The 26,326-nt window shown below is 41.7% G+C and overlaps 1 protein-coding gene across 1 annotated transcript; it reads right to left on the bottom strand.

Annotated features, from left to right (window-relative positions):
• Positions 1–13,087: 13,087 nt before the first annotated feature.
• On the bottom strand, positions 13,088–14,658 carry LOC132262521 (putative odorant receptor 83c). Its single transcript, XM_059761799.1, has 3 exons — positions 14,252–14,658; positions 13,502–14,189; positions 13,088–13,436 (listed from the first exon to the last, which is right to left on the bottom strand). Exons 1-3 carry the CDS (start codon positions 14,656–14,658, stop codon positions 13,377–13,379), a joined length of 1,155 nt encoding a protein of 384 aa, XP_059617782.1. The 3' UTR covers positions 13,088–13,376.
• Positions 14,659–26,326: the final 11,668 nt, after the last annotated feature.

Genomic DNA, 26,326 nt, shown 5'->3' with positions numbered 1-26,326 from the left:
AATCAATGCATTGAATGAGGATTTTCAGAGAAAAATGCTTTTATGGCAGAAAATTCTTCACTTCCTCTCTTGCTGATTATTCTGCACAAACACTGTGATGAATTTTAATAATTTTTTCCACCAGAATTTCACCCCTTCTCGACTGAGCTTTTCGTGCACAGACAATGAACAAGGGCCAAAGAAGAGAGAGAGAGAGACAGAGCTTTTCAATCGAATCGACAGAGTTGGAAGTGATTCAAGTAAACACGACTTCTTTGCCACTATTTCTTGTGATTCTCCATACATTTCTTTCCCCCCCCCCTTTCTGCTCGGCGTCTCACACCCTCTTCTGTGTCTCTGGCGATGCCACCCTCTTAATTCAATAGTGAATTTGTATTCGACATGAAAATGCAAATGAGACGAGAGGAAGAGATTGTCTGAGATAATACAAGAGATAGAAAGATGGGCGGGAGCAAAAAAGTCGTGTGAAGTCTCAGTTTTTTCTTCTTCTTACTCTGTCTTCCTCCATGAACTCCTTTCCTTGTCTCATCTTGTTATTCAGGACGAGTCTCGCAGTGTCTTCTTTTGCATCAGCACACGTTCCTCCTCGAGATGCGATTTCAATTGCTGCATAAACAATTCTCACTGCCGTTTGGGAATTCCATTTGACACCAATCAAATAAATTCGCTCTGGCCATTAAAAAAAGAAAGAAAAAAGCTGTGAAAAGTCACTGCTGAATAGAAAATAAACATAACTTTTTATCTCTTGATTTATTTAAATAGGTCAAATCTTCTGTCAATGGAATCGCACTGAAATATCCCTGCTTTGCCCTACTTTCCGTCCCACGCGACTGAATATAATAAAATGCCACGTAATTATCATCCAGGAACAATATTAATGTACGTATAATTACTTCCTATCGTCATTGTTCTTTTTATAATGTGCATAATGTGCATTAAAATGTTCCACTCTTATGAATTCATTTTAATACTCTTGCTCAATAATAATTTTTGCAATATTCGTGAAAGTAATTTTTCATCCAATCATCTCGCCAAATTGTATTCTTTTATACTCATCAGCAATTTCAGCTGCTGTGAAAGCACAATTTGACGCGATGTGGAGGAGAAGAATGGCGGAAAAAATCCAATTGCAATTTTCTATGGTGAAGAGAATTGGTGTGCAGAGACAAAATATTCGCTGAAAATTTTATTCGCTGTTTGATTTGGATGCCGCACTCCTTCTCAAACTTTCCTTGGCTGGTTTGAGATATGCAAAATAGCTGTGAATTGGAAAGTATAACTGAGTGAGGGAAATTTTTATGATGGCTATATATAGCTCTACATTACAGTGTGAGTGTCTTTCAATATTTGAGCATATTTTATATTGCGCTGAAATCCACATGATGTATCAAAGGTGGGGTTTCTCATGCAGAAGAAAACGATTTTTTCTGCAATCATAAAAGACTCCTTTCTTCGCCAAGGGAGAGATAATGTGCCCTCAAATCTGTGCGCTGATTCTTCTCACTTCCAGAACTTCCCCAGAAGCTTCTCATTGAGTACTCAAATTGGTTAAAAATATTTTGAGAAGTCAAATATCACTGACATTTTTAGCGATTTTATGTGAAAATGTGGTGAAAACCATTCTTTTCGTGGTGTTTTTCGACCCTCAAACACAAATAACTTTCTTAGGCATTTAAGTGATCTTGTTCAAAGCCTGAACAAGATGAAAATGAATGGAAAACAATAATTTACAGTGCGATATTTGATAAACCAACACTTCAAGTTACTTTTTAACTTGATACTCCTGCTCACCTGTACACCACTTGCCTTCCGCCCTGAATATCATCCCCTTGTGCAGCGCTATCAATTGGCCTGTGGGAGTTTATGCTCTGGGGGATTATCTTCCACTCTTTCCGTCTGATTTCTGCATATTGGGCGCCCGCGGGGAGCGCCTTTGAGGGCGCATAGACAAATCCAGACATGTCTCTGTGAATCGTGACTGGGATTAGGGGGAGGAAAGAGGGACATTATTGTTTTCCACTCTCTTCGCCTCCATCAGGGGAGATGTGCTGGCGAATGCTTTGAGCCTTTTGCAGGCTTAGGAGTCTCTCTCATTTCTGGGCTGTTTGGTAATTAATTCGGGATGTGGATGCGAAATGGTTTATTAAATACAGTGTGCAGATAATTAAAATGGTTTTTGACCATTTTTACAGCGCCGCACCTCGAAAATTTTTCGCTCAGTAATAACTTTAATAATCACGTGAAAGTTTATCGCCTGGGGCGCGAAAATGCAGCGTGTAAATTTTAATTAGTGTTAATTTTTCGCAAGGTTTTCATAAACATTTATCCTGCTGTGCGCCAAAAAGTTCAACGACTGTTTAATTCCATTGATTTTTCTATAAACTTTCCGTGACGTTTTTTTTGGGGGAGGAAAGGAAATTTCCTTTTCTTACGACGACTTCACCTTTTTTTCGCACGCAGAGTGCATTGTTTCCTCTGTCAATGGGTTAACAGATTGATGGTAAGTCTGGCCTTCTGTGTCCCAGTGCTAATTCACGCCGCCGCAAGTGGATGTAACAAAGATTAATTGGCACTGTGTGACTAAATTGGGTGGGCGAGCTTCAGTGGGTGGGCGGAAAAAGCGTCCGGCATTCAATATTGAGAGCGTCTGAGGGAGTATTTAAAAGCTCTCTGCCAGGGATAAATTACTCAACCAGTGATTTATTTCCATTGACCCAAGAAAAGTCTTGGAGTAGTTTTTCTCTATTTGTCGTCCTATTTAAATTACTTCCCGCCACAAGACTGTGCAGCCAATAAATTCCACGAGATTCAATTAGAAGCAATCATGAATGCTACGTGAATGCAATAATTTCTCATCTTTCTCACACCGAATGGATGAAATTGAGTTTTGGCCACATTTATTCATGCATTTCGCAGCACAGAATGTTCCCGAGTTTGAATATTTGATGTGATTATTTCAATCTTTGATTTCGTTGAAATTCAGGAGGGAAAATGTGGGAAAAGAGGCAAAAAACAGCGCATTAAAGATTATTTCTCGCTCACTTTTTCCAGGGATGCGAGAGTGACTAATTGGGTGAAAAGCGATCTTAATGGATCATTTCGAATATTTACTCAACAATTTGCATATTTATGACCAAATCCAACTCAATTGCTCCTCAAGTGACCTACTTTTGGGACTCTATTAATACGTCATTTCAGAAATTCAGCTTGACACTCCCTCTGCTCGACAAATGGGCAGCGATATGGATGGGATTTGGAGATTCAATCCTCAAATTTTGATTCTGCACCGCTTCGCAGATGCTCTCATGTATAGGTAATAAGTTTGTGGGCAACCGACAGTGGAAAATCCCTGGCCGGCGGTGGGAAGAGTGTATTTTCACCTGATTACGATGGTACGTGACCAAAATGCTTAAGAATGATTTTCATTCTGGAGCATAAGGATATTTTGAGCCATTTTAGAGCTGTTCATCCTCTGTCGGCTTAAATGCTTGCCGAGCATTGCAATTTTATATTGTTGAACCTTTTTCTTTTGGGGAGGAAAGATAAATGATATTTTACTTCTATAGTAATCCAATATATATCCATTGAATGTGTGTGTGTGTCGGTATCCTTTTAGAATAGAGTATAGAAGAAAGTTTCCTTGCGAAAACTTCGTCTGCAATAGTTATTCTGTATAACCTTTGGAACATTTTCCAATGTACATATCTCAATCAATTCCCATGGAAAAATTCTCTGCACTGTGTTAAAGGCGAAAAGGAGAAGAAAGTTGAGGTGAAAGTTGATCGAATATAATCTGCAAGGAGAGATGTTTTAGATAAATCTTCCCTGGCAATATTTCACTATCTCGACACACAGTTCAGGGGAGTCAAACACCTCAAGAGATGTCTGTCAGGGTGTAAATGAATGGCAAAAGAAAGTTCTCGCTCTCTCTCCGTGTGTTGGGCGGGAAAAGTTGCAACTTTCCCAACTTTGGCGCGGGGAAGATGGGAAAAAATCGCATAGCTTTCACTGTGATTTAATGTACCACCAGGCGCCTCCACCGCACACAACTTTTCCTGTTGGCAGAGCCTTCCGCCTCTTTGTCTTCCCCTTCCTCTGGCGCACCACTTAATGGAATGGTGAAAAATGTGGGGAGTTGTTGTGTTTGATTTCACCCTCATGACCTATTCCATCTGTTCCTTGTTGCCTCGTCACTGCGTGAAGTCACTCAGAGTCAATTGCAATTTTTAATGCGGTCTCCAAGACCACAAGAATGCCATCATTCATAGTGGCATTCTCCCCCTTGTCAATCCCTCACAAATTGCCATTCATATTCTATTGCGTCGTGCAAAAGTGAGGAGGAAAAAAAACCAGGAAAACTCTTAAGCCGCCATTGAGTTGGTCACGAATGCTGGCCGGCGATTAAAAAAGGAATTGCTCAAGAGTTCTGGGAAATATTAGTCAAATCGCTTTTGGGGAAAAGGTTTTCGCTGTTGAGCGCGTCTCACTTCAGTGCATTCTCAATATTGGCATCGATTTGATCCTCCACTTTCAGCTTTCCCAATCAATTTGCTATTATTGCCTCTCGGCAAGTGACCGGAGGAGGGAAAGTGCTTTGTCATGTGCTTAGATTTATACAAATTCAGGTGTTTAGGTGGGAAATAGCAACAGGTTTCTTGTAGACAAACGATAAATGACCGATTTTGGGGTGATTTATCGACAGGAAGAATCTAACAATTGTGGAGAAATTTTTAGAATTCCTCAAGGAATCTCCACAAGGCAATAAATATATCTTGATTGTAGAGAAAAACTTTAGCTTTTAAGCTCATATCCTTGAGAATTTCCTTAGAAGGCTTTGTAGTTCTCAGAAAATGACTGATTTTCAGTATTTTTCTATGCCAAAGATGGAAATTATCGACTTTTTCACTCATTCTGCACATAATATGACATATAAATATGCATTTAGAAAACTTCCAGGTACTGAGTGTTTAGTTAAAGTGTGTCAGTTTGCAGTGTCCTTGTTAAAAGTTGAGAAATTCCCCAGTGATTTTCAGTTGAAGTTTGCATTTTTGCACTATATCGAATTTTCTCACTTTAGGGAAAATTCAATAATGAGAAAGTTTGCTGAATTTATTCACTTTGCACTAGTCTTATTAGCATATCCATGGCGTGTTCGCCACTTTGATTTTCATGTGAAAACTTTGACTGTGTGGAGATGAAAATGTTCGCTCTCCTTCAGCTGGAGCACAACATGCAAGGAGTTTTCGCCGATGATGATGATAAGGAAGTGTGTTGCTAACCTTGTCAACACTCGTGCAGGAGCTTTTCTGGCAAAAGGCAAATCAAATATTTTTCCACATAATACGCACAATGTTCGCGAGTAATGTCAGCCCAGTCGCAGAGCTGAGCTTCTCTGCACACGTTCATCACTTTGGTGGAAGGCAATTTGGGGTTGTATTTTCACCCCACAGTCGGCACGAGTCCCAAATTTGCTATTTGGTTAACAATCATTCATTATATCTTGCGTGAATCGTGCACAATGCTCATCTCGTTTACAGCTCATGTGAATTTGCATGAGATGTTTGTGGTACTTAAATCAAAATCCGTGGAGATTTAACGAGGTGTTGTGGAGAAATTCGAGACAATGCGACGCTGTGTCTCTTGTGCAGAAATTATCCGCATTGTTTTCACTCTCGCGACAGGAATTTCCAACAGTGCGGGGGTGGCGATGATATTGAGATGTAATTGCTTCTGATAAGGCTCTGGTGCGAAGCGGAATCCCTGGCAGAGTGCGCGCTGGATTGGCTGAAACTTTCCAGCATTTAAACAATCAAGAACTCTTCTGTATTTCTCAGTGTTTCGCAAACTTATCTCATAAGTAAACACTCGATAATTGTGGTGGCTGGAGTGCTCGGGAGGGGTTGCTTTATGCGAGAGCGTGGGTTTGGGGGGGAGGGAGACTAGAGACACAAAAAGGGTAAACGAGGGATGAAACTTTTCATAGTTATTGAAACTCTGTGTTTTCTCTTCTCTCATCCGGGGGTGAATTTGATTGGGGGGATGGATTTTTGTAAGTATTATATGTCAAAGTTTCTCCGACGAGTCACGCAGAGAAAGTTTCATAATTAAGTGATTTACTATTTTTATTCTGTGCACTCTGGGGAAAAGGCCAAAGTGCAGTTGAAATTTTATACTCTCCATGGTCACTTAGTTAATTTCATACACAACTTCCTCGCTGAAATACTTGAGAATCTCTTTATCATGTTGTCTTGCTGAAAGAGAGACAGAAATCCTCTTCAGCACAACTGCGATATACAATTGGACGTGGGCTTTTATTTTGCAATTCAATGAGGGACTTTAAAGGATGGAGCAGAAGAAAATCCTCTCGGGTCTTGAGCATCTATGATTTCTCCTACTGAATCCTTTTCAATGCTGTATCCTTTTGAGTGTGTTTCTCAGAGTGTTTGTATCCGAGGTATTACCCAGATCCCCAAATGAATTGGTTGTTTATTCGGGGATGCTCTGTATCTCGAAGGAATGATAAGATAATATTTCACTTAATTAAATATGAAAGAAATCTCGGAGATTCCAGACACACACACACACACACACACGCTCGAAGGTTGCTTCCAATAATAAATCATCTCACAGTAATTGTTAAATCGAGATTAATGTGAAAGTCTTGAGAAACTCTCCAGGGATAGCAAAAGAATCTCATACTTTGCTAATTACTTCGATAAGGCAAGAAAAATCTAACGATGTTGCACAGCAATGGAATTTTCCTGTGTGAGGAAGACAGCTTTTTCGATCGTCAATCGGAAGCGGAAGATCACTTTCATGATCAGGAAACAATTTTATTTTTACGATAACTTTCTTGAAAAATTTCACTATTTGCTTTCTATTACGATAAGTGGCGGGGATTAGAGTGAAAATAGGGTTTATTGTGGAGCATAAAATCCCCCGGGGAAAGTCTCAAGTGAGGGGAAAGCTCAAAGCTCTTTCATATGGATATTTTGGAGAGACTGTTTCGAAAGTTTCTCGAGAAGCAGCGAAAGAAGTTTTACTGTCCCTGACAACCTCTTTGAAATGGAGTTGACAATAAAGGTAAAAGAGATGCGGCATTAAAGTCTCCTTTCTGCGGTAAATCAATTGCATCAATTCTTGTTGTGTGCAATGCAAAGCACGCATTGTCTGTGAGTCTAGGCCAGACAAGGGGATGTTTTGGGGTTGAGACGCTCAGAACAAATAAGAAAATTGCAAGCGGAATGAAATGCTTGGTTGACGAGGCACAACGCAATTCCCACACATGCCGATTATCCATGGAGTTAAATTGAGTGATGCCAGACAAATAAGCGGGAGTGATTGCAGTGCAATTGCAATTGTGTGTTCCTCCAGTTTCGCTCTATTTGCCATCTTGTTTGTGAGTGAATGGAGCTTCCTGGGAAGCCCAGGCAGTGCCAAATCGATACGGAATGTGTGTGGGTGGGACGGCTGGCGGGCCGGGGGCGCACGGGGGGGGGGGGGGGGTGGAGGGCACAAAGGCGGCTAGAGAGAATGGAGACACGTCGAAGAAGCCCATTGAGACGATAATCATAATTTACTCTTCTGATACTTTCACTGATAAGATTATCGCCAGAGTGAGCAAATAGAGTTGAACTCTTGGGGGGGAAATTCTGCAGCAGAGGGAAAAAATTACGACCATTTGGCCATTGCCAGGAATGCTTTCTCCCGCAGCGCTCCGGAGCGGCGGTGGTGGTGGCAAATTGGCAATGGAGACGCACTTCCTTTCCAAATGAAGTAAGGGATGAAGCCCTATGAATAATTTGCTAAAGAAATTATTTTATACATACTCTTCCTCTCGCTCTCTCTCCCTCTCTCTCCACCGTCGTGGCAAGGAGGGGCGGAAGAAAAGGCGCTCGAGAGTCCCTTTTTCGGCGGGGAGTTAATAAAAGGTTGAATGGGAGTAAAATGAGAATTTCCATTTTTACCTTTTATGTTATTTAAGTGGAATACACACAGAAAAAAAACAGCCCGGAGTAGCTGGGAGAGAATATTCACCTTGGGTAGTTAATACAGTCAAAGTTTCCATGTGCGCGCGCGGGGGAAAAAAGACGAAGCCAGAATAATGCCATAAGCGGCAATTTCATTGAAAATTCAGCACGTACACCGGAGCCAGTAAACATTTCCATATTATTCCAAATGAAATTCACTCAATTTTCGCGACGAGATGGCCCGGGAAAAGGGGTGGCGCGCGGGGGCGCATTACTCTACAATTGCAAATAAGTGATTCACTATCTCTGGGGAAATTGCCACCCGCGCGCACACATGAAAATTGAGGCATAAACTCTGCGTGTGCAGTGTTTTCCAGGCGACGGCAGGATGTTGGCCTGGCGTGTGTACTTTGTGGGCCAGCTGATCCATCAGGCCGTATCGATCGCCGGGGTGGGAATTGTTGAATTCACCACCAATGCCCTGATTTGTTTACACTGCACAAATTGGATTATCGATGCTTATCGCCTGTTAAGTAGAGCGACTTAATTAATTTATGCAAATGGATGTTCTTGTAAAAACACGCAACACGCCCCTATCAATTTCATCCCCCGCGGCCCCTGTCAGCTCACCTGGCAGCACTGTATTAAAATGCCACGGAGGAGCTCCTGATGGTGCTCACTTTGATGATTTGTAGTCCAGTAAGTACGGAAACTGAGGACCGCTCGCTGTTAAATAATCTCAGTGTGGAGTTGGGGCGGAAAATAGCGGAGAACGGGGCGGCAAAGCACACCAGAAAATTTAAGCAATTGCAGAGCTTCAATTTCTTAAGACGGAAAAATCTAGATTGAATCGTGATGAATCAGAAATCAATATGAAAAGCAGTTGAGGGAGTCTAAAAAGCGATGGAAAAAGTGTTCAGAAGTGTCTGAAGTGCTGAAGATTCTGCAGAGGAAGTGTGGAAGTGTCAGGAAATATAAAGAATTGGACCAATTTGAGCATATCTTCCCCTTTGATATTGTGTTTCTTGGCAAAATTCTACCCAAATCGCATTCGCAATTGTTCGCAACTTCTCTACGGAATGTTCCCTCTTGTGTGTGAAATGTATACGGAAGGAGCGAATAAAATCTCTTGAGATTAAACAATAAATTCCCTGTCGTGCATTTCTCTGTCGCATAGCGCGTATAAACCGCAGAGAAAGATATTAGATGCAGACAGGCCGCCCAGACAACGTGACGCCGCGCTGCAGTTGGGAAGCTGTAAAAATTTTTGCCAAAAACTCAAGCGGACGATCTGTCGCGGGAAGAACAAAAGATTGTGTGTCGGAAGTCATGAATTTTGAATTTATTTACCATTTCGAATAATTCAATTGTGCGATGCCATAAAAAATGGCTGGGTTTTCTTCAATAAAATAATTTCCAGCAAAATGCACAAGTTTGCCGGTGATGCGGAAATGCGCTGTGTCTCATGGCGCTGTGACGAGTGAAATGACTGCAATTTCCCATATATGGGAAGCTCTGGAGGAATTTGCAATTCACCTCAAATGCCCGAGGTGGGGTTGGGGGGAGTGTTTTACGACACTTTGGGAGTTTTTGACTGGCTGTGCAAGGAATATATGGAGGCGAGTGTACAATTTTGGGGTAAATTCACTTAGTCACTTAACACATCCCAAACCCTTCAGCTGTCTCATAAAGCAACAATGTGCAGAGTCAGGAGACAAAATTACCAATTTATTGTGTCTTTTTGTCTCCAGAAGACCGAACTACCTTCCTCCGTTTCCACCAATATGCTCCAGCCAAAGAAGGGAAATGCTTCAATTTTCCCTTCTTTGGCACAGAGACACACAGTGTGGCAGTAATTTCAATTTTCTCCGTCACTCTCATAATTTCACATATCGCCTTGTGCAGGGAAAAAAAACAACGTGACTACAATCTTCAAATAGCCTCAAGTTTTTATGGTGTGAAACATGGAAGAGGCCAGAGAGAGAGAGATTGTCTGGAGGAGGGCGGAAAGTTGGCGCGCTGGCCATTTATGTGTCCATCACGGAGATTGTGGGCCAAACTAACTCAAACAGATGTTCTCTCGTCAGTCATTAGTTGGTGGAGATTTTTGTGTTAAATGACCACGAGAATGGCCAAAGTGTGGGAGTGTGGGTGGGTCACTTTCCTAATGGCTTTTTAGGATCTATTGATGGCTTCTTCTTCCTCAACATTCTCAACAGCGATTTGTTCCCCAAAAGCACCACATAAGCTCCCGTTCAATGGGATATCTTTTATCGCCCCAAACAAGAGAGCCGAAGAAGAAATCTCTTAAACAATTCATGTGCGTACATATGCCAATAGAATCACCTGCCTATCAGACAGATTAAAGGTGCTATCAAATGTCTGAATGTGTAGATTTGTGTGGGTGTTCTTATATGAGGCATAAGCCATGATTTGCCAAGGGCTTTATATTCTCTCTCGCAGTAAATGCAGCTCAATAGAACTTAGCAGAAAATGGACAAATACTCAAACTTCATGCCATGATCTCAAGAATCACTGGGATATAAGAAGGGCCATTCCACTTGCAGGGTTGTTGTATTTTTATCTCTGCTAAATATTTCATCTCACGTCCGGGATTGGAATAGAAGCGACGCTGAGCCTCGTCCTCGCCGGATAAGAATCAATTAGAGTTGAATTCTGAGGAGGATTACGGACTAATTCGTGGAATTTCATTGAAAAATATTTAATAAGACGCTGGGTTGTGTATTGTATCTCTGCACACGCATTGAGATCCCATTTAAATCCAATGAGACGCCCGAGATTGAAGACTTGGGATCTCAACTGCTTCCTCATACACACGAAGAGGCCCTTTTTTTTCCTCTCCCTGTGCCATGGCAGCTGAGCTGCTTTGGAATTTGCCACCCACTTCGGAACAGAGTGAAGCGATCAATATGTGAGGGGGTGTTTTGTAATGTTGAGAGGGAAAATCGGTACATTATTGAGTTTGCAGCGTGTTCTAATCGAATTTCACTTTATCTCCTCTCGATTGATGGAGGATTGACATGGGGATGATATGGGTGTGGGCTCCGGAAGAAATTTGCTGAGAACAAACACTATTTACTTACTGGCTTCGCATTTGCAAGGCCGCCCCTTTTGATAACATGGGGCATACCTGCGAGTGACTCCTTTTGTCCTCGCCTCGATTGTCTATCCAGTCAGTCATCATGTTAATAATACTCCATTAAATTTAATGGATTGATCTGATAAGTGGATGATTTGAGGGTGTGCTGAAAATTTACATAAACACCCTTCAATTCCATCATATGCAATTAGGTGGGAACAATTACAGGGATTGTTGGTTAACTCTGCATCTCATCTTGCACTCGTCTATCTGGACTAGTGACGTTTCCATCGATTTGCCTAGAGAAACATCTTCGAAATGCTTTTTTCATCCCGTGAAATTCACTAAAAGGTATCCAAGACGGATAAATTATTGAGATACTTTCCATCTGGTGAGTACATTATGCGGATGTGCGCGTGTAAGTAAAGCAGAGAAGGTAGAGAGAGAGAGAGTAACTCCCAAAATGAGGCAACAAAGTCTTGGGCATAATTAGTCCATAATTAATAAGTAACGAAATCACGCGGAGAAGAATTACACGAGAAAATTTGCAATATCTCTTCGTAGTCATGAGGAAGAATGGGAAAAGAATGGCGGTATAAAGTTAGAAAGTCGACAGGTGAATTCATGGCACATAATATTGCTTCTCCTGGAACATCTTTATCTGTCTAGATTACACCTTTTCCGGAGAGATATTGTTTTATGTATATTCCAGCAAGTATTTTTCTCAGGGATGTAGAATTTTTCACCTTCTTCCTTCCGGCTTTTTTCCTCAGCTTTTTCCGCCACAACACCTCTCTCTCTCTGCCTCTCTCTGCTTTTCCAGTGTTCGAGGGAGTGTTTTGTGCACGAGGTGAATGTAAAAAGTTCATGTACTTTTCACCCCTGAAAAGCTCATATCATTCTGCCTCTTCACTTCTGTGTCTTCCTTCGGTGCACATCATGGTTCCCTCATACGCATAGTAAAAGAACAATTTCTGCATACAAGAGGTCCCCACTTATTTATTCACCGTGTGGAAATTTACAGCCAAAGACACGCCTTTCATGTGCTCTGAATAGAGCCAAAGTATCCGCTGCGAGCGTGGCTGTGAGCAACACACAAAGTTCGAAAGGATTAAAGAGGGAGGATGATATGACACTTTTGCACCTCGTGAAGAGTCATCATCAACTGACAAAGTCACGTTGATAATAAATGAACATCATTCACGGATGGGGTAAAAAGTTGAAAACTTTCAAACATGCTCTTTAGCCTCACTATGGCATTAACACGCAATATGGGCTGGGCTTCCATTGGTTTTATCGGGCACAAATTGATGGTTCGCCACTTTTGGGTGATGCTCTTCGTCACACGCAATAAAATTTTCAATCGGATCCTCCCGAAGGGGCTGAAAATGTGCTGTCACTCTCTGTATTTTTATTAAGGGATAAAAAAATATTAGGGTAGTATTTTATGCAGTGCTGCAGTGTTATTTTTTCAATGGATTACAATGTAATCTTTCAACTAATTGATAGTCAATTTTAACGTGAAAATATATATATTTTATTCCGCAGAACATGTAAATTTAAAGACATATTTTTCAAAGAGAAAACCGTGAGAAACGCCAGATTGCATTTCTTTCTTCTCAAGCTTCTTTTCCCCGGAGCCAATTTGTCACGGTTCAGAGTTGAGAAAATGTGGCGAATTGTAATGAGGATTTGCCATAGTTTCACTCTACACTGAATAATATTGCCGATGCATGGTTTGGAAGAGAGGCTCTGAATTAATCTGACTTATAGTAAGACTTGGTCGAGAGATTTTCATAGTTTCAATGGAGAAACTGTAAATTCTGGAGAGATACCAACTCAAGGAGTTACGAGAAACTTTTCCCACATAACGAATTCTTCCGGTGGGCGAAAGTCGAGAATATTGTGAGATATGAGTAGATATATATGGAAGGAAATTGGAGTGTTACACTTTAACGAAATGGTCCATGTTTCGAGAATGTGTCTAATTTTCCACAAAATCTCTTCTTCTCCTCTGTAAATATGGCAATGCTTTGTTATCAATATTACACGATTTTATATCAATTTCCTCTGCTGCACAATATTCCTTCGCAGTGACAGGAAATTGTGTGGAAAAGGGACTTTTCTATTGCCAGTGGACTTGCGAATGTTGAGCGAAAAAGTTGGTGTATTCATCTGTGAAGTATTTCTTAATTATGTGCGACCATTGCACGAGGACTTTTGAAATTATGCAAGGATATTTGGTGCATTGCTGCTAATTGGGACATTTCCGCCAGAAGTTGTGTCTTTATGGAGGGTTTTTCTTGCTACTTCTTATTTGTGAGCGCATAGAAAATGGCGCAATACGATCCGGACAGCTTGAGCACCTGGCGAAAGAATATAGAGGCGCATTTTCACAAGAAATTCCGCCAACAGCAAGTTCGCAACTCACCTCGACGAATGTGTAGATGGAGACGTCCACAATTCCGGCCGCCTTGATGCTGCACGGTCTCTGGGCATTCTGGAGGATGAAGACGAAGTCCCTCTTGTCGTGCGGCGTGAATTCGTACCACTTGGTGTGGTAGAGAGCATTGGACAGCGCGGCGGTTTTGGTGAAGAGGATCTCGCCGAAGAGGCAGAAGATGAAGATCTGGCAGAACACCACGAAGATGATGATGGGACTGGAGATGTCGAAGCCGTGGACGAAGAAGGCGTAGAAGAGGAAACAGAGACCCTCGAAGCTGGACACGACCTGGAAGAAGGACATGTAGAAGAACATGTTGGACAGGACGTTGAACAGGTGAAGCATGTTGTGGTGCATGCGATAGATGTCCAGCAGGATTCCTTCGCGCGCCTTGTACACCTCGATGTCGTCCAGCTTCGAGATCACCTCGGCCAGGCACACCAGCTCACTGCGGAACTGAAAGGCCACCATGAACACCATCACGTCCGTGAGGCTCATCACGGTGAGCGAGGCGATGAAGGTGAAGTTCTGCATGAGGAAGTTCACGATGAAGAAGTACGGGGAGTCCTCGCTGATGAAGGGAATGTAGTACTGCATGGGGAACTCAATGCCGCCCAGGCGACGGATGAAGGCCTGCAGGAAAATCTCGGCGAACCAGAAACTTATCCAATACGATCTGCGGACAACATGCGAGAGATGAACGAGATTGCGGTGCAGGGAAAGCGGCAGAAGACTCACACAACGCCGTACGTGATGCCGCGAATGTGTGTGGCGTTGTGGCGATTGCGGGCGTCCGTGATCAGCTGGTGCTCCGTGGATGTGTAGAATTTCTTGAGCTCCTGGAAGAGCTCCTCGAAATCCTGGTAATTGATGACCATCATGAGTGCCTTGCCGAAGGATTGAATGTGCACGGCAATGAAGACGATGGTGTAGGTGGCCTGGATGCGATTGGTGCTGTTGTAGGTCAGCACCACGTGCTTCACATTGAAGCACGTGCTGATGAGGAACAGCAGCGGAAAGAAGTAGTTGTAGAAGCGAGCTTTTCCCTTGCGATAGCCGAAATTGAGGAGCAAAATGCACCACTTGAAGAACTTGATGAGTCTCTCGAACTTGTGCAGCGCCACTTCTTCCACTGCTTCCGACATTGTTCCGCCTCGACTTCTGCTCACTGTCGCCCAATTCGTCCACTATTTATCACTCGTCAACTGCCAATTCGGCGTCATGAAGTATTTAGAGAGGAAAAGTTTAATCATACGGTCGCTCCCTCGACGGCTTTTCACTCCTCCATCGCTCAAAGCGTATCAACACTATTGGCTCGTCTGGCGACCCATTGTCTCTCCTTGCAGCTGAATTACCAACCAATTTGACTCCCTGATTGGGAGAATTTTACCAAAACCTGCGACAAATTGACACAAAGTGAGGAATTTTCAAGCATTTCATCGCGCTCACTCGATAATTAATTTCGACACTGGCTTTACATGACGTGACATTCTCCACTACACTTCACAGCAACATTTTCTGGCAGGTGACAATATAAATTTGCGCTCTGCAGCATTCACAAAATTCTCCCATTCATCCAATATTTTGTCCACCAAAAATAGAATTAACATTTGCTGGAAATTTCGAAGTTATAGTCACAAAAGTTGTATTGTCTTTGCTGGGGCACAAAAGATCGCGCTGAACGTAAAAGCTTTCCGCTCGTGAAAAGTGCTTCCGCAGTAATTGTTAACATTTGTCGTGGAGTTTTTTTTTGGAAATTCTTTGTTCGCCAAGTCAATTAGTCATGCGGCCATTTGGGAAAATAATGAGGAACATTGCAGAGCACTTTTTCCTCCAAAGACTCAGAAGTGAATTATATTCCTTTTAATTTGTGAGTGAATTGGGGTAGAAAAGCACAATTGCACTGAATTTGCTTTGAAATTTGAAGTACAACAGCAATAATCGATGGTATTTGACTAAGGAATTGTATGAAATATCGAATAAGCTTTCAATTGAGAGATGCAAATCAAAAATTTTATTCATTCGAAGCGATTGAAAGCTCATAAAAGCTCGCATTGTGATGAAATCAATTTGCCAAATGCGCTCTAAACTAGATTCCTCTACAATTTAATCGGATTAGTCGATGATTTTTCAGCTCTCGGATTAATTATAAAATTCTCTGTTGCTCATCAGAAGTCAAAATGTAGCTTGGATGAAGGCATTTTCCACGCTATTAGTGTCAAACTTGTATTTATCGATCATTAATTTCCAATCAAACTGTGACTCATTAAAAATTAACATGGTCACAAATTGATGGGCTTCCGAAGGCAGATGTCATTCAAAAGTCTTGCGTAATGTAGCAATTTTTGACTATGACAGGCAATTAGAGCTTGAATTGAATATCGAAGGTTCCAATTAAAACATTTATGTGGGACGTTTCTGGGAAACAGTGTTGAAAAACAGCTTCGTATTGTTGTAAAATTGTAAATTGTCGAAGGCAACAATTTAATGGAAAGTTTTCTCTTCAATAAAATGAGTAGTTTACGGGAAATATTATACCTTTATGGCTGAAATTCTAGGTAATTGACAATGTTGGATAGTTGAAACTTTATTAATACACGCTTGACCAGAATAAACATTTAACGAGATAGAAAACCATTAATTTCACACTTCAACTTTCCTCCATATCAATTCCTCTGCTTTTACCTTTTCATGCTAATGTATATTCATGGAGAATTCATCAGAGAAACTTTTGCCATAAAAGTCCAATTAATTTCCTATTATATTCCTAGCTTATTTCAAAATATTCCCAGAGAGACTTCCAGTAGATAAGGTTAGTTGAACTTTTCCACTATAGCGTTTGAGGGGATCAATCAAGAGGTTAATTGTGTAATTTCAGTGACTTCACAGTTGATTTCAATCCAATTGAAATGATTGAGAAGAACACACTTTCTATGTCATGTTGAAGAGTCAAAATCCTGGGTGTGAATATCCTTGTAAAGAATGTTTTGCACATAAATTCATGTCATGAGAAATGAGTTTTGCAAAAGGGAAAAAGCACCGCAAAATTTCATCTTCTTGGCCAAAAGCGTACAAGAGCGTCTCCCAGATAAATGAGACGAACGTGACATGAGAGTAATTGAAAGCATTGCAGAGTGAAGTGAAACGTGAAAATGATTCCACTTTGTGTCAATTGACTGAGTATTTAGTGGTGGTAATTTTGGGGGGTGAAATAAGTTATGTAGATTTGCATTCGGCCCATAAATTTCCACTTGGAAGTGCTTCTGGAGGCCATAAATTTGTGGGCTTGTTGTCAATATAATTCTCACATTGAATAGCATAAGCCCATGGATTGCGAGGAGGCGCGCACGAGTTGGTGGGATGTTGAGCTCCTCCGCATGGGTGTAACGCGAGTGGTTACTTCTTGGCGCATAGAAGAATGCTTTCTCTCTCTGTGTGTGCGAAAAGGGTTGAATTATTGTTCTTTTGCATTGAAGCGCGCGCTTGTGTGTGCTGTGTGTGTGTGCTTTTCCCACCCCGAAGTGTGCATGGGTGTGAGGGAAAACATAAAAGTCGGATATAGAGTTGACACTTTGTAACCAAATGTGAAGAAAAAGCGACGAAGTAATATTTTTAGTGGGAATTTCTTGGATGCCAGAGTAAGATTTCTGTCGCCAGTTGAATCGTTATTCTTCACCATTTATTTGTCGACAGTCCATTTGGTCGTTCTTTTCTATTGTTTCTCTCACCCCTTTTTCCCTTTGCCACATCGCTGGCTCTCCATCGCAAATCGTGGGGTGAAATTTTGCAGCTTTATACACCCAACAATAGACACTAAATAATTCTCTGAATTATTCGCGACATCGTGTAGTCATTCCCCCTCCGCCACCCACTCACTCTGGCATACTTATCGAGACACATCAATTACCATCAAGAGGTTTATAAATTGTCCATGGCTATTGACTCCAGTGCTATCAGATTGTGCGATGGAGTCTCTCCGCACAAGAAGCCAGCAGACAATTCCCGCCAAGGGTGGCTGGCTTCCCCTCGCCCCCTCGGCCAGCCCCGCACACACAGCATGGAATATTAAATAAAGAGTGCAATATACACGAGTATTTGCGGGAATATCTGCACACAAACATCATGTGCAATCTTCCTCAACATCGCCGAAATGCATCGCTGAAGACTCCTCTTGTGCATGAATAAAATATCTGCCAGTGTCCCGAGAATGTGTGGCACATGACAACAAATTCGGTGCTGGGAATGTGCGCCCATATCCGAAAGAGAGCGAATATATAGTGGGAATCGCAAATGAGCTCTGCGCCCACCCGGCGACTCCACTGCCCGGGTGGCAATTATGATGTTTCACGGCAAATCCAAAATCGTCCGACATGGAAGTAATGCACAGTGAGTTTGGCGAATTCTCCTGTGTCCTTTCGAGGGCGCATCATGCTAACTTGAGGAAAAATATTTACCACGCCATGCAATGTATCTTCCCTTGACATGTTTACAATTCTGCAAAGTGCTCCTGAGGCATCATTTCCCACTCATTCCCACATTATGTCCCCCACTCACTTGCCAGCCACCAAAGAGCTGCCACGGATGCCACCAGAGGCCAGACTTCTCCCGCAGCTTCGCCATCCTCGGAATTATCCACCTTGATAAGGGCTGAAGAGACACATGGCGTTGAGGGTAATCTTGATTCCCCGAAGGGTGAACATGCTCCATCAGAGTGGCCTGTAAAAATACAAGGGAAGATTTGCGCTTGAAACAGTCTTCTTTCGAGACTCACAAATAGAATCATTACATTTTGCCAGCACAATTATTATTATCTATATAGTGTTTCACTGTGAGTGGACAATGTAACTCACCTCTCGCGTAGAACAATTTCTTGCATGCAAACTCCTACTGTCGTTTATTACATGCACCATTTGGTGGAATAAAAGTCACAATTTGCTAGCAAATGCGGACGCGAGTGTTAAATTGAAACACCAATAACTCAGTTAATACCCCGGTAAAATTGGGAAATAAGTCACAGAAGAGACACAAAATGTTTAAATGTAATTAATTGTTCCCACAGAAAAGTACTTTCTTCTGCTGGGGGTGGCAGAAATTTCACCCATGATTTCCTTCTTTCGCTCTTCACCCCGCGAAATGCTCTCTTTTCGTATATATAAGTAATTTTATATGTATGAAAGTGTGTCATGAATATTTATACAAAATTGCTCAATCGTCTTCCTTCAATTACAACCACACTTTAACATCCATTGCGAGGACGACTTTCCCGCGCGCCTCGTGAACTACACTACATCACCGCCAGTTAATTTTCCGCAATGAGGAAGGAATTTCAATGGGATTTATTCACTTTACATATCAAATGAATAATTACATACATTCCCATGTTGATGATGCCAAGAGAGGGAAAAATATGTCTAATGGGGGGATTTTCCACTGGTGGAGCGTCTGCTCGGCATCTCGTCTTGGCGGTAAAAAATGCACTTCAATCTCACATTTCATTTAGACAACATCCTCCCTTTCCAACCCTCAGAATGATGATGATACAATGATAAGTTCACATTTCCGCTTCGCATTTCGTGCTCCCGCAATGCGATACACACACACAGAGTGGAAATGACGGCTGGAAAATGCGAAGAACACCGTCACAATGCGATGAACATGGGCGGGTGAGATAAATGAAAATACCGACGATTTTCCCACCATAAAAAGTCATGTTAAAAGAAACTTCCGCAGACACGAAGACATCATTGGGAAATATTGTTATGATTCTCTCGCTCAATTTGTGTGCGAGGGTGAAAATTCAATGAGGGGTGGCAATGATTCTCGCATTAATTCACGCCACCCCGGCACTTGTGGGCGGAAAGAACTGTGCTCTCGATGTTACACACCATTCACACTCAGATGCCGAGAGCAGGAGAGGAATCCCAATGGCGTGTCATCTTGTGGGCTCCTCAAGTGCCATTTCCATATTGCTGCCCACTCTCGAGCGCCCCCGCCTTAATCATTCAATAAACACTAATGAGTATTTAATTTACTATTATTGCCTCTCTGGGTGGGTGTGCAAATTGCATAAATTTTACAAATTTTATCACACCGCAATCTCATTACTGACTGTGGAGCACATAATTTCACTACATTTTCCAGATTGTGGGAAATGCTCTGCCTAAAGACAAATAATTCATTGCCCTTTAAATTTAACATGTAATTTCGAAATGGGGAGGAACAAATTTTCAATAAATTCATAATACATATTTTAATGATAGAATCGTTTAAAAATTCATTCAATATTAAATACTGAATGTTTCCTGGACAATCGCTTCCGTTCCATTTCCGCCACACGTGCTTCGCGTGCTGTAAAATGCAAATCAGTGGAAAAAGGCAAGTTATTGATTAAATCAATTGGATATCTTTGACCCTCAGGAGCTCCTCAATTGATCCCGACGGCTCTTCATCCATCATTATCCGGATGGAAGCTGTTAAACCATTCCGTTGGGGCTGTTGTCCATGACAAAGCATTGTATGGATTATTGAGCAATAATACGGCACAGAGTGGTATTTTCTTGCATAACATCCCCATCATCATCAATTGCCAGACAGATTCATACGCAATTGAATGCGAAGATTATGCTAGGCTGGATGATGAGGACTTTTTCGCCCATTCACTTGTGAATAAATTTGTTTCTCATCAGTGCAATGTGCACACTGACATGGGGCGATTACTCCACTCTCAAGTGTTGTTTCTGCTCGAGTTTTGTGCCATTGGAACTCCCTCGAGGGGGTGTGTGTGTTTGTGTGCCACAGCAGATGAGGAAGATATAAATTCATTGACTTTTCTCCAACTATTCTCTCGCTGCGGTGCGATTCGCGTGGGAAGTTGTTACGGGTTGGAAGAAATTGTGCGACATAAATTTGTAGTTATGGCGAAAGGCGGGGGGGGAGGGGGTGGAAAAAAGTTGAGGGTACATGTTGGAGAAAATGGGTGTAAACACGGTGAAAATCATACTTTTCAACTCGTGCAAATCTCATTTTCTGTCACACAGTCATTCAGCTGACACTGTAAGGCGCCCTGTGATATCTCGCCACCCCCTTTAGGAACCTGGGGCTGAGGGGTTCCGTTTGTCATCACAAATGTGCTCATCCTTTGCCGCGCCGGAGCGCCTGGAAGTGAAGTGCTGGGCGATGCAGAAGGCAGGAAACAATAACCATGAGCATTTTTTATCGTCTCCTCCTCGAGAGCCTCGGCTCTCCGTGCGCGCTCTCGAGGAAGCCCATTTTCCCCATTTGAGTGCCACCCACACCATCAATTAATTGGAATATTTCCCCCTCGGCGGCGCACTGATACTCGTGACTGCTCCACTTTCAGCGTCTCCATCCTTCAGAGAGGATTTTTCAGCACAATGTCACAATCGAAGACGACACAATTGATTGAATTAATGTATTTTATGCACGAAAGCACTCCCCATTAGGTGGGTGGGCGAATTCCAGCCACACACGAGAGGCAAAAAAAGCGGCAATGGAAATGCAATGCAATCACTCTCGACTGTATGCTGTGTTTCTTGACTCGAAAAGGCTAATTCGCTGGTCGATTGATTGCGCCGGAAGACGAATATTTGCCAACGTTGCCAGCGATTTGGTTTATCAGATTTTATGTCTACAGATACACAAAAAACATGTGAATTTTGGCGGATTCTTGTATAAAAATCCATAGAGAAAAGTTTATATTGTTGACCCGATTTGACCCTTAAAATTTCTTGGTCGATAGACAACACATGTTATTTGGAGAATATTAAAGCTCAGAGTCTATTTAGGTCATAAAATGCTCTTTAGCTGCTCCTTGGAACAACAAACTGATGACTTATAATTCAAATTCGCAACGACATTAGAGAATTTTTAGCAATATGGCAGGAATATTTTAAGTTAAAAGACTTCTAAAGAGCAGTCATTTGCAGAATTGCTCTTCTACGACTAAATGCGCACGTGTTTAGGCCGGATTTCTGGCAATATGTAACGCATGGGACGTGGAAAGGAGTGTCGACAAAAAGTGCGAAGAAAGAAAAATGGTGGGAAAAATTCTTCTTCAGATACAAGATAAATGGCTACACTATTGATTGCCTTAAAAGCATCTCGAGCCTCAAACATCGCTCTTCATGTCTTGTGAACATTGGGCGCGCTTGTTGGCGGAGTGGGTGAAAATGATATGAACCATTAATATTGTAGTTTTCATCCCATCCATTGAATCCTCTTCACACACAACGCCAGATGCAAAATACGCTGGGATTTGCGTGGAGGAGAATTTGTCCCTCGTGCGACACACTTTGGCAATGCCTGTGTTAGTTCCTTCCAACTCTTTACACAACTCCCGTAGAAATTATTCAGTCTAGCACGGAGGACGAAGGCTGAAAATAAAAATTTCATGGGGCTCAAACCATAAGAGATTGACACTTTGGTATTTTTCAGGAGTGAAGATGGGGCGTTCGTTGGAGGCCAGGAATGCTGAAAATGTGACACTTTTGAATGACATTGTGAATTATTTATACGTGAAAATCCCATTTTCGTCTCATGGAGCCATCTAAATAATAATGAAAATTGATATTTTACATACATGCTCTGGCGCAAACTTTCTACCTTGGCGGCGGCGATGGAAGTTGTGCAGAGTTGAGTTGGATGGGAAAATAGGGAGGTTACTTAAAGGTGAGACGAATTGATATGGAATATTCTTGTGCTGGCAACTCTTCTTCTATCTCTTTGAGTTCAATTTTCCACACAGGGTGGCACCTCTTCTCCTCCCTTTTGCACAAGAAGCATGCAAAAAAGAGGTCACACCATCGATTTCCACACACAGACACCCGCCGCGCGCTATGGGAAAAGTCGAAGGAGGAAGACAATGATTCGCATTTGTGAGCATTCGTCTTCGAATATTAAAACTTCTCCCATCCATTTTCCACTTATAAGTTTATTGATTTATTCCTCATTTGCCGCGACAACTCCGCTGTGCGCGTGTTAAATTGTGCAAGAGTGAAAACAGTAAAAGAGTCACGAGACTGACTTATCGGGTCAGACACCCCATATATATTTCCATTTCACCATATTTATTTCATTACCAATAACTTTATTAATTTTCACCCCCATTTCACCCCGGGGGAGAAAGTTGAAAGATCCCATTCAGGGACCCAGAGAGCCATGAAAATGTCATAATTGCCGACGAGTTTTTGAGTTTATCGAATGCGAGTGCGATTGGATGTTTCCTGTGACAACTTTGAAGTGTTTGCCAAGGAAGTTTTGACGTGCCGAGACGGCAGAGTTGGGCGGATTTCTGACATTATTCTTATACGCAGTAGGAAATTGATTTCTCCATTCAAAGAATATTTTTACATTTTTGCAATAAAAGCCTCTTTTAATGCATTTTCACGTCTTCACCTGATTCCGACAGACTGTTTGTGAAATTTGTAGATTTTTCTACGCATTCTTTACGAATAAAACGTAAAAAATACAATCTCTACCATCGTAAAGACACAACGCAGGCCGAGACACTTTTCATTGAGGAAAAGTCTTTCAAGCACGGCGCGCGCTATTGCATTTGTACAAATCATTCATCTCCGCGAATGGGAGAGTTGTGAAGTTGAAGAATGGGCGTCAATTTAAATTAATCAACTGTGGCAGCGACAGTTAAAGTGCGGTTGCATGAAATGTGGGCAAAAATTGAAGGGGAGAGGCGCACGTGATTCCAGAAATGTCCTATCAATTGACGCCCGAGGGGCGAATCAAGTGGAATCCGTCGCCCATAAAAATCACGCTGTTTTGTGCAATTGATCATGAAAAAGAAATTGGCGCGACAGTGACACTATCTCGCCTTTCACTTATCATCCCTGGCGACATAAAGTTTATTTGGCCAATGGAGACGCCGGGTGGTTCCACAAAATGTGGTCATTTCTGTGAAACTTCCCGGGCAATATGTTGGTCGTAAAAAGGCAAATTGACTTTTTTTCCCTCCCCCAGCCAGCCAACCCCTTTTGCGTCTCCCTCGTTCATCAGCGGGGCGCAGAAATTTCAGGATTTTCTCTCAAATGACCACCCCATTCCGCCGCCACTATTGTGCGCCGGCGAATATAATTTAGTTTTCGACCAGAGGAGAATTTATTTGCTGTATTTCCCGCCGTCATTGTGTATGAGTGTCTATTCGCTCAGCAATGGCAGTGAATTATGGGCATTTGAGCGATTATCCCCCAAAAACTCACCCTCGCACAGCCAAGGCAGGTCTTTTGATTTTGAGATTCCTTCGTGAAAAGTGCTGACTCTGTGATTTTCCAACTTTATACTCTTTCAGCGCTATTTTTGCATGTGGATTTTCACTCTCTCCGCTTTCTTCGTGTTCGCCATGAAACCTCATTTGTACAAACAATTTATTATATTTGACTTTATGGGAGAAAAATACTTCAGAACCTCCGCACAGATATTTTTTCGCCAACAATAGAGCTTTTCCCTGAGCTTTCCATTCACTTACTCACCATTCTTGTGCAAATCGAATTGGACGGAGGCGGAGTATTGCGCGCAAGGGTGAGAGTTTTAGGGGTTGCAATGTACTGAAGCTATCATTGACACAAGTGACTGAGCATTTCCCTCTGGGAAAACCCTTTCTTGAAGTGATATGAGCAAAGTTCAGTTTTTAATGAGGGAAAAATCAACAGCGATTCCAGATCATTGACTTTGTGATTATTAAAATATTACATTCGATTTTTCCATGCAAATCTATATTATTTTTAGGCAGTTTAATCTCCAAAGACATGTAAAAATTCCCATTTATTTCCCAGGCACAAGTTTGGTCGGGAATAATAATGGTTGATAAATTATTTAGAGGCGTTTAAACCGCGAAAATTAACCAATAGTCAAAATTGCAGTATGAGAAAACAGGAATTAATTAAATATTCAGAATATATTTAAATGCAATTTGATCTATTTAAATATTTTGTGCCAATATATTAAATTTTTCATTATTAAATTCTTCATTTTAATTATCAAACTCTGATTATTTTCTTTTTTCCATACAAAATAAAAATCAATATTTAAATATTTGATTCAGACAATTAAGATCCCTCAAAAATCGACTAGTGGCTTTCCTCTTGGTTTTTAAGCTGCAGAATTGCTTCTACTCTCTCTCTCTGCAATAATGATTTCAATCTCATGAACGCTGTGATTTTAATTAAAATTGCACCTCGAAATTAAAATGCACCGAAACAGATGAATTGAAAGACTCAATATCTCTTGCCGCCCACATTATAAACCCATATTAATTACAAATATTGTTAATCATTTTGCGTTAATTTACGATTGGAAAATTTGCAAATTCAACACAACTAATTGATAAAAGTGATTATGCTGGGCCACTTGTAGACAATGATGGCATATTTTTAATGCCACACATAATGTTTAATTGGCTACAATTTCATATGGGCGTGAATTTGGGGTGCACAAACAAAACTGAATGGCGGAGGGATTATGCGATTTTGTCCAATATTATCCCTACCATTAAATATTTCGCGAAAATATGCAGATCACTGAGCAAGAAATTGTGTCAATATTTGTAATGGGAAACAATTTTTTTGTGGCAAATTAATTATCACAAATTCTGTGGGGATTTAATATAGCCAGACAGAGAGAGAGAGAGCGTTTGTCAGTGTAAATGATAATGATTTTTTGGGAGAATATTTAAATTTGCAGAGCATTATTGTGTTTGATGAGCGTGTGAAGCTTCTCATGTTATGATTAATCCCCGGAGAGTGAGTAGTATATTGTTTTGAGCCTCGCACAATTGTTGGGGCGAAGATTTATCTGCGTGAAAATCCCCACACAGCAATTATTGATTCAGGTCGCAAGGGGCACTTTGCCGGTGTGAAATTCCATTGTTGCAGTCGGCCACTAATCCATGGCAAAGGACATGTAAATACCAGTATCCATATGACCATAATGAAGTGGCTTTTCCACCCAGTGAAAAGTGGCCAGAGCAAAAGAAAGCACGTGTGTGTGACCGAAAAAGCAGCCCAGCATCACAGAGACTCATTCATAAAGTGGTGTGGGACGCGATAAGAGAGCTTAAATCTCACACTTACACGAGATTACATTTCAAGAGGAGAAAATTACACACTGTGCTTTTCATCTGCACCGCAGCGAAAGCTCCCAGAAAATCCACACTGAGAGGCGGTATTTGCTCTACTCTCACGATGAGATTTCACCATTCCCGCACGATGCGCTCCAGTGTGAGCAAAATTTATTCATTGGTCTTTTCTATTTGTTTCCATGAGATTTCTTTTACCGTGTAAACACAAAATCCTCCCATGGCACATCTTTTGATTCACTTTTTCTGCCGTTCTCTCCCTTTTTTTCCGCGCAAAAGCCCGGCGAGAAAGAATTTGGGCTCTCGCCCTCCTCAGCCCTTCACACACTTAATGGGCTTCAAGTTGCGCCCATTCCAAAGCCCTTCCAAGCTTGGAAATGTTTGTGTTAGACACAAGTTCGTGGTACAATTCCCAAGTCACACGGGATAATGTATGAGTTTCCTTTAATTGCTTTATGTTATCACGATGTAATGGCACGGCGAAAGGGTAGCACAAGAGTTGCTGTGTGAGGAAAAAGCCAGTTGCGTGCCTTTGTTTGTAAATCACTTCCGGTTGATGTGAAATCAATTAAATGTGTATTTATCAAGTCACATTTTAGCTTTCTTATCATCTGACTGCCGGGATAATTGTGAGACGAGGGCGAAATAGGCGAAATTTCATGCGCCAAGGAATATTGGCTTTTATTGATCTAACTCCGCTTCGATGA

This window comes from Phlebotomus argentipes, unplaced genomic scaffold (genome assembly GCF_947086385.1).
Source record: "Phlebotomus argentipes unplaced genomic scaffold, Phlebotomus argentipes genome assembly contig_15, whole genome shotgun sequence".
In the NCBI taxonomy this organism is placed as follows: Eukaryota; Metazoa; Arthropoda; class Insecta; order Diptera; family Psychodidae; genus Phlebotomus; species Phlebotomus argentipes.
The sequence above is the reverse complement of the archived record's forward strand: the minus strand, read 5'-3'. Positions and strand labels throughout refer to the sequence as shown.